This window comes from Hylobates moloch, unplaced genomic scaffold, assembly GCF_009828535.3.
Source record: "Hylobates moloch isolate HMO894 unplaced genomic scaffold, HMol_V3 SCAFFOLD_5, whole genome shotgun sequence".
Taxonomy (NCBI): Eukaryota; Metazoa; Chordata; class Mammalia; order Primates; family Hylobatidae; genus Hylobates; species Hylobates moloch.
The window spans coordinates 141,199,736-141,209,460 of NW_026652280.1; the positions used below are offsets into that span (position 1 = coordinate 141,199,736).

The following is a 9,725-nucleotide window of genomic DNA, read 5'->3' on the forward strand; positions in this document are numbered from 1 at the left end:
AGAAGAAACAATGTATATCTTGTGTTATAGAAAAAGCAGGTTCAGATTTCAGGCCGGGCGCGGTGGCTCATGCTTGTAATCCCAGCACTTTGGGAGGCCGAGGCGGGCGGATCACGAGGTCAGGAGATCGAGACCACGGTGAAACCCCGTCTCTATTAAAAATACAAAAAATTAGCCGGGCGTGGTGGCGGGCGCCTGTAGTCCCAGCTACTCGGAGAGGCTGAGGCAGGAGAATGGCGTGAACCCGGGAGGCGGAGCTTGCAGTGAGCCGAGATCGCGCCACTGCACTCCAGCCTGGGCGACAGAGCAAGACTCCGTCTCGAAGAAACAATGTATATAATGTAAAAAAGAAAAAGCAGGTTCAGATTTCAAATTCACTGTATTCTAAAGACAGCCGTAAACAGCTGTTCCTAGTGTACAGCACCTTATTCCAAAGATTTGTGTTGTTGGTTTTAAAAATAACTGCTCCTTTTTCTATAACCTGTTATTTTTCTTTAGTTGTAGTACCTCAGACAAAGAACAGGGCAGAAAGCTGAGAAGAAACAACAGTTTTACCCTGTCAATCACCTGCTGTTGAATTCAAGAAAAGGCAGAAATCAAGTAGACGAGGTGCATTTACTTGGCCTGAGAAAGTTGATGGTGACATAGAGAATGTGGCAAAGACTAGTAGGCCATAGCATATTAACTCAGTGAATGCCTATCCTATCTCCATGCATTCAATAGAAGGTTTTAGCTTTCCTTGCTATGCATATCTTATTTTTCCATTTGGAAATTCTCCAACTCCAGAGTTAAAAAGAGTCGCCCCCTTATTTTCTAAACTTTTTGTTTTGTTTCATGTTATTTTTTGTTTTTTAATTTTGGGCAAGAAGATAATTTGCTTTGAGATTTATATTTGAAAAATCCTATCTTCAAAGTAATTGGTTAGAACTTCAGCATATCAGCATTAGAAGGTAAAAGTCGTCCTGCCAATAGTTTTTTAGATTGTCTTCTACTAAGCTCTGGGGTTCTTTGGAAGCAGCTTAGAAGCCACATCCGCAAGGAGTGGGGGAACAAAATGGAAACACACTTCCCCGTTGACCAGAACAGCCTTCTTTTTTATCTGTTTTATGTATTGAGTTTTCACAAAAATGTTTCTTTTAGATATTCATTTTCTGTTTTAAGAATACTGAAAATAATACTCCTGGCCCCCCTATCACTTTAAAGATGGAGAAATCAATTTAGAGAGAGTATAATTCCTAGATCCTTGCTATACCACATTTTCTTTCTTTTTTTTTTGAGATGGAGTCTCACTGTTTCACCCAGGTTGGAGTGCACTGGCACAATCTTGACTCACTGCAACCTTTGCCTCTCAGGTTCAAGCAGTTCTCCTACCTCAGCCTCTTGAGTGGCTGGGATTACAGGCGTGTACCACTGTGCCCGGCTAATTTTTGTGTTTTTAGTAGAGATGAGGTTTCACCATATTGGCCAGGCCAATCTCGAACTCCTGACTTCAAGTGATCTGCCTGCCTTGGCCTCCCAAAGTGCTGGGATTACAGGCATGAGCCACCACCTGGCTGCTATACCACATTTTCTATGATAAATATATTTGGGGCCAGTTTTTTGGAAAAGGTATCAGTTTTTCTCTTATTTCTTTTTATTTCGTCTTTCTTACAAGATTTTAAGTTTGGTGACATCGGGGATTATTTTTAACTTTATATTCCCAGGTCCTAGCAGAGTATTTGGCACTAACTAGACAGTATATTTTTGTTAAATAAGGTAATTATAGATAAAAGGATCATAAAGTACTAATTAGAAACAAATCTACTGGTAGAAAACAAGATAAGGAAAAATTAAGTTTCTTAGTACTTATTATATTTTGAATTATTTTTCAGCAACCTTATAGACTGCATTTTTAATTTTATTCTACTGAAGGTGGGTAGTCAACAGTGATGGGAAAACCAGAACTTTTGAGGTTAAAATTAGCCATTTTCACTGTATATTTAGTTGTAAACCACTCTGACATCAGTAGTCTTAAAAAGTCAGTGATGTTGGTTTTCCAGATATTGAAATTTTTAGTCTAAAAGATATAAAATATCAGATACAGAAACAATGTTTCAATAGGGTCTTAGGTGAGTAACTAAGCAACTGGCAACAAAATGAATCTGGATTTTGCAGGCAAATGTCTGAAAATGCAGGCACAATAGGACAAGTTTAAGACATAAAGCAAAAATACATGGTTAGATCAGAACAGATAACCTCAGGGCTAGCAGAATATTGTAATTGGTTGGTGAAAACAACAGGCATGACAGTTAAGCACTAAAAAGAACAGGAATAGCACAAAGAATGAGGGGGGAAAAGCAAGGAGATAGTGGTGATAAGCAGCTAGAGGAGGAAAAAGAATATGAATAATTTTACAGTGGAAAATTCAGTTATCCATTCTGCAGTTACATCAGTTGATGGTATGGACCATTCTATATTAATACCAACATTAAAGATCAATTTAAAGTAAATAAGCTTTATTTTCTAGAAAATTTTAGATCAAGAAATTTTGGCTATCTATAGTGATACATAATAACCATCTTAAAAATGCAATAGAAATGTTAAAAACATACCTGTGTACAGTTATCAAATATTTCAATAAAATCTAAATTTAAAAAAGTGTGAGATCTATGAAAAATGTTATGAATATCACTTTAAGTCTGGAAAACTAGAACCATATATATGTTTTTATAGTTTTTCAGTTGTCTCATTTTATACAACAGCAAACAAGCATTCATTATATATTGGAGAATATAAAGTTGGTGTGTTATCACTGATTTACGTTGCTTTATCTTAGTGAAGGGAAATAGGAAGGGGCACTTATTCATGGAGAATAAACAAGCAGAAAGAGAAAGATATTATGGGTAATCTTTAATAGCTATGTGTCAGCATTTTAAATTGTCTATTTTATATACAGAATAGCCTTAGATAAATATTTTGTTCAACACACAAGAGTAAACCTTGGTTTATAATGAAGTAATTTGTGTCTCTATGGTAATCGTCTATATGGCTAGTACAATGCATACTCTCAGAAGAAATTGGTCTTAATATGGAAAATGTTATTTGGGGTTGTAAAATACCTAACCAGAATGAGAAAATAAAATATCTGTACTATTTCCAGGCAATAAATGAAGATAGTAGATAATGCTGTATAATCAAACTCAGGTAACAAGTGGTCAAATCTAGTATCTGTACATTTTATCAAAGTGAAATTTGATCTGCTTAGTAAACTATGACTCTGATGCTAATAGAATTGCAGAAAAGCCCACAAGGGTCAGAACTTACTAGGCTGATCACTTTAGATGCCTTTGCCTCATTTAGATGTTTGCAGACAAAGGAACTTCTTGTTATATTTTGTTTGTACACCAATATGCCTTGCCTGCTTTTTGCTGTAGCTTTTAATTTAGGAGAAGCTACCAGCTTAGCTATTGTTTGAATTATAGCTAGATAATAATAAAGTTGCACAGAAAATTAATCGACATTGGAAATGTGATTTGTTTGGGGAACGTTATGATGTAGCATGAATTAGCACCATGGAACGTTATACTGCTTCTGTCCTTAGTCTAGAGTATGTCTGGTAATACAAAAATAATTATGGAATGCTTTCTTTTGGTAGAGTGCATGTTTTTGTTTTAATGCATGTTTGTAGTTGATGATTAAATGGCTTATCTTTAGCTCTGTTTTTTTTTTTAAGTTCAGTTGGATTACTGTCACTAAAGCAAAATTATTGTTTGTTTCTAGTGCAGCATTTAACTATCAAAAAATCAACAGACAATTTATTCCCAGAGCAGAAGTCTTCTCTGAATTATTTGAGGCAGAAGAAAGAACGACCTCATATGTTAAATTTGAGTGGTACTGATTCATCAGGAGTACTTAGGCCAAGGCAAAACCGATTAGACAGTCCACTTAGCAATCGTTATGCAGGAGACTGGAGCAGCTGTGGGGAAAACTACTTTTTAAATACAAAAGAAAATTTAAATGATGTGGATTATGAAGATGTCCCTTCAGAAGATAGAGAAATCGGAGAAAATTATAGCAAAATGGATGGGCCAGAAGTAATGATTGAACAGCCAATTCCCATGTCCAAAGAGTGTACATTTCAGACATATTTGACAATGCAGACAATTGAGTCTACAGTGGATCGAAAAAACAATCTCAAAGATCTACAAGAAAGTATTGATATTTTGATTGGAAATCTGGAACGTGAGCTCAACAAAAACAAGCTTAATATGAGTTTTTGAGATTGAGGGTTTTTTTTTTTTGTAATGTCTTAAAGTTTCAAATCTGTTTTTATTTTCTTATACCACCCACAGCGATGTTTTCATTTTTTTTACTCTTGAAATCTTTAATTAATTTCTAATAAGTTTATCTGATTCAATTAAAAACACTATTCATTAATATAATTTTTACTTATCTCACTAGAAAACTTTTCTGGGGATCAATAAAACTTGGACTTCTTGGGATATTTTACTACATCTTGCCAACTCTATGGAGATAACTTTCAAATGCACTTAAGAAGGTTCACATAAGTTATTAGCCCCTCAAGGTTTTTCTGCTTTATGGGAACCACTCTTCTGTAGCTGAGACAGATGTCCCTTTTTTTTTTTGTTTTTGAGGCAGAGCCTCACTCTGTCGCCCAGGCTGGAGTGCACTGGTGCGATCTCAGCTCACTGCAACCTCCACCTCCCCGGTTCAAGTGATTCTCCTGCCACAGCCTTCTGAGTAGCTGTGATGACAGGCACCCACCACCATGCCCAGCTAATTATTGTATTTTTAGTAAAGACGGGGTTTCACTATGTTGGCCAGGCTGGTCTCAAACTCCTGACCTCAGATGATCCGCCCACCTTGGCCTCCCAAAGTGCTGGGATTACAGGCGCGAGCCACTGCGCCTGGCCTCTAGATGTTCTTTTAGAAGAACATCACAGCTGCTCAGTCTGATTTGCAGTACTGGTCCTGGTACACTGCAACATCCTTTGGTCAAATTTTATTTGTAATGCAAATGCTGCTATAAGAAAATCTTTTTATAAATAAAAGTGAAATTATACAAGTATTAATGTTTTCTGTATTAACAGTAATTATTTAAGCTTATAAAAATTAAATATTTTTATAATCCTGAAACTATGTATATATTTATAAATGCATATATGTATAGATATCAGGATGGGGAAGGAGTTATTGTAGAATCACATGTATTTTTAAAGTATATATGTCATGAGGCCAAAATTATTATCTTAAAGTATTTTTTTCAGGGAAAGAACATTTAAATTAAAGGAGGAATTACATAAAAACACTTGAACAATAATACTCTGGAAGCATCTGAATAGAAATAATAGACTTTCTTTCCTTTATTCACAGAAAGTCACAATGTCCCCTGGGAAAAGTCATCTTTTAAATGTGAAATCCTCTAACTCCTTAATGGATTAAGTACCCAGATTTGTGCACTGGTGACTTAAGATTTAATAAATCTGCCCCTGTTCTATGCATTTTTATATTCTGCTTTGTTTTAATTATTTATTTGTAGTAGTACATTTATAACATTGACTTTATAATTACCCCCATTTGTTTCTAAATAGTCTTGCCAGCATATTACATGTTACTGATTTTTAAAAATTAACTTATTTTGGCTAAGTATATATACAATGTTATAGAATCACAGTAATGTTTGAAAATGTAAATTTAGAAGGCTTTTGTATTAAATCAAAATGTATTTTTTTAAACTTCTATATCTACAGAATATGTAATTTTAAAATTATAAATAGACTTTAAGTTACCAACTTTTAAGATATGGCAGCCATTGAAAAACTGACTTCCTGATGTTTTTCTAAATATTAAAATACTTAAAATATTTCTATGCAATAAATATTGATAAACAGACATTATTTAATTTGAAAACCCATTGTTAAAAAAGATAAATATTTTTATATGAAATTTTCATTTTTTAAAACTTTGTGTTAACAATTCAGAAGAATACCAAGAGAACATATATATTGAGTAAATAGTCAAAGGAAAGTACTCATGAATGTTTTATAGGAAAGCTGTCTCAGTTTCCTTCCTTTTGTTGCTATATCATGTATGAATTGAATAAGTTGCTCTAGAAATGTAAAAATTTTATTAAAATATTACAATCTTCGTGTTATGCTATTAATTATAATGGTTTAAGGATCACTTATTTTAATATTCTTTTTAAACAAAGGTGTTAAAATTTTGGACCATCATGTATTATCCATCAATATATGTAAATAACATTTATTTGTCCAAAATTTTCCAGAATCTGAAATACTTTAAGGGCCATGCTTGTATTACTATATTACTATATTATTTTGGATGAGAATAGTTTTAAAGTTAATCTCTGCCCTCTTAGAGAATTCTATCTTTTTTTGTTGTCTAATCACCAAGTTATAACTATAAACTGCTTTTATTGACTCTGCTGTACCCGAAGTGTTGGATAAGTTTAGATGTCTTTACTTTAAATGGCATTTTACTTCAAATATTTTTTGAGAGTTTTTATACCTGCTTTTTATAATTTCCTAGGATCTTTCTGTAGTGTCAACTGTTGCTCCTTTCTGAGGCTGCCAGCTTTAATTTTTCTTTTTCTTTTTTTTTTAATAGAGACAAGATCTCAGTATATTGCCCAGGCTGGTCTCAAATTCCTGGGCTCAAGCGATCCACCTGCCTCAGCCTCCCAAAGTGCAAGGATTACAGGCGTGAGCCACTATGCCCAGCCCCTAATGTGTTTTAGGATTAAAAACAATTTTAATTTTAGAGCATGTACCTGAATAAAAATTCTAAACAATTCAGATGGATAGAAGATAAAAGTACAAGTGTTTCTGTCTTCCATCCACACCAATTTCACCTCTTAGAGGTAACGGCACGTTTCTTGCTGCTGTTTCTTATCATTTAAGCCGAATTTGTCGTTCTATGAATGATAAACAGTTTATCTCACTTCATTCCTTCTCACCATTTTTGTTATGTTTTTAGTTCATTTGTTCTCCTTTATAACCATAGTTAATAATTTTTTTGATCCATTGATTTTAAATATATTTCCCTAACACTGAGGAAATGACCAACCTTGTACTTCCCTTCCATTACTGTCCTTTACCTCCTAACTTCTCTTAAGTTATACTGTTAGTTTATATAATCAGTTTTAATAGATGTATAATGTTTTCCTTTTATACTGTATATTTATTTGTATATTGTATATACTGTATACTGTATATTTATTCTAAACACTGCAAATCAGTAACTAGCAGTCACACTATGCAAAAGTATGCACAGGTAAACCAGGTGATTTATCTCCTTCTATGTATCTATCTTATATCCTTAAGTCTGTGCTGATTTAAGCAGAATGTTTTCACGCATAAAGGCCAAATGGATTCTTTTATAGCCAGCCGTCAACTTCCCCAGATCATGCCATGTGTCATTTGCTACGTAATTGGGTCATGGCTTTTGCATACTTTAATGGTTCCTGGAGTAATTGCTTTTATTTCTTTTTTTTTAAAAAAAAATCTTTCAATAGAGACGGGATATTGTTATGTTGCCAGGACTGGTCTCAAATTTGTAGGCTCAAGCGATCCTTTCCGCCTCAGCCTCCCAAAGTGCTGGGATTACAGTGTGAGCCACTGCTTCCAGCCTGCTTTTATTTGACAGAAGAAAAACACTTGCTTTACTGTAGCTCTTCTTTTAATCATACTATTGAATTACCAAATTTGTTCAGAGTGCTTTTAGCTCTCATCCTGGAGTTCTGGAACTATATTCTTGTCTTTATTTTTCTTTGACAGAATTGACAGGAAGGAAGAAAGTATGTTCTTCACTCTAACCCCGAGATCATTTTATGCTTCTTAATCAGCCTCATCGAATTTGGACAGTGATTTTTAGCTATCATCTTGGGATGTATTTTCTTTGTACTCCTATATATTTTTTTTTTTTTGCTGCATTCTTTCTTGAATTTGTCTTTTCTGTTTGCTGAAGTATATTTACAGGTGCCTTTTTTTCCCCCAGAAAGGGTGCATAGGAGAGAAACTAGGAGTCCTTGTGTGTCTGACAAGGTCTTTATTTTTTCCTCACAGTTTATTTTTATTGGGCCTGCAGTTCTATGTTCAAACTCATTTTTCTTTATAATTTTGAAGACATTTCACTATTACCTTCAAGCATCCAGTTTTGCAGTAGTCCAGGCTAGAAAGATTCGGACCAGGATAGAAACAATAGAGATGGTGAGATATGGTTGGATTCTGGATATATTTTGAAGCAGGAGCTAAAAGAATCTGCCAGTGGACTATGAAAGGAGTAGGGCCTGAGCAGCTGAATGATGGAGGGCCATCAAATGAGACTGAAATGACTCCCTGTTTTTTCAGTGAGTTCCTTCTATTGGACGTTGGTATTGTTAATATAGTAGTTATTAAAATGTCTTATAATATCCTGTTAACGATTAGTACTAATGCCTCTGTACTTGGTGATGGTGCTCATAGAGTTACTACTAGAATAAGAAGGCCAGAAGACTTCATCTATATCTTTTGATGTATTTATTGTTTTTGAGACGGAGTCTCGCTCTGTCGCCCAGGCTGTAGTGCAGTGGCGCGATCCCGGTTCCTGCAAGCTCCGCCTCCCGGGTTCACGCCATTCTCCTGTCTCAGCCTCCCGAGTAGCTGGGACTACAGGCGCCTGCCACCATGCCCGGCTCATTTTTTGTGTTTTTGTTTTATTTTGTTTTGTTTTGTTTTGTTTGTTTTTTAGTAGAGACGGGGGTTTCACTGTTAGCCAGGATGGTCTCGATCTCCTAACCTCGTGATCTGCCTACCTTGGCCTCCCTAAGTGCTGGGATTACAGGCGTGAACCACCGCCCCCAGCAAGACTTCATATATATTTAAGTAAAGTCCCACATTATAACTGTCTGGATCCTGTCTCTACTAAAAATACAAAAAATTAGCTGGGCGTGGTGGCGGGCGCCTGTAGTCCCAGCTACTCGGGAGACTGAGGCAGGAGAATGGTGTGAACCCAGGCGGCAGAGGTTGCAGTGAGCCGAGATTGCGCCACTGCACTCCAGACTGGGCGACAGAGCGAGACTCCGTCTCAAAAAATAAAAAATAAATGTGTGGAAAATTCCAGATTATGTAGCTTTACATGTTATGGACCCTAAAGAAACAGGGTTGTGTACTGGTAGGGTCCCTGAAAAGAATTTAGTTTCCAGACCACAGATTAACTTTGATGGCTAAGATTTTATAAATTAAATATATCAATTTTTAGGCACTTTGGTATGATAAAGTTGTATTATGATTAATAATAACAAGTCTTAATTTGAGGCTTACTCAACCTGAGGACTTTGGTACAAAAATGCTCTTTTGCTCTTTTTCCTGAAGGGTCATATTTGATAAACACTGAAGTGCCACAAGTCAGATTTCTTGATTACATTCTGCCTCAGCCTGAAACGGACTTGCTAACTCAGGCAGAAACTGAATTTATTGAGAAAATAGTGTATCAGAGGGAAGACTGAGGGTGCTGAAAGTCTTTTATATTTCGGTCTAAGTGGTGGTTTCATAGGTGTTTACATATCAGGTTGCATACTTAAGATTTGTGCCCTTTATATGTCATACCTCTATTTTTTAATTTTTTTTTTTTTAATGGGCAAGCTTGAGAAATAGACTTGGAAAAGAAACAGAAACTAAGAGAGGCTAGGTCGTCAGAATGACAGCAATCAAGGCCATACCTGGTTA

At 35.4% G+C, this 9,725-nt stretch overlaps 1 protein-coding gene across 3 annotated transcripts in view; it reads left to right on the top strand.

Moving 5' to 3' along the window:
• SYDE2 (synapse defective Rho GTPase homolog 2) overlaps nt 1–7,875 on the top strand; it is a 43,807-nt gene extending 35,932 nt beyond the window's left edge. The window contains exon 7 of one of the 3 annotated variants that reach the window (XM_032155474.2): nt 3,760–7,875. In XM_032155474.2, the coding sequence (XP_032011365.1) occupies nt 3,760–4,259 (500 nt within the window). In that variant the 3' untranslated portion in view covers nt 4,260–7,875. The remainder of the gene's footprint in view (nt 1–3,759) is intronic. The other 2 variants (XM_058439625.1, XM_058439626.1) reach the window with 2 other exon arrangements.
• The last annotated feature ends 1,850 nt before the right edge of the window (nt 7,876–9,725 follow it).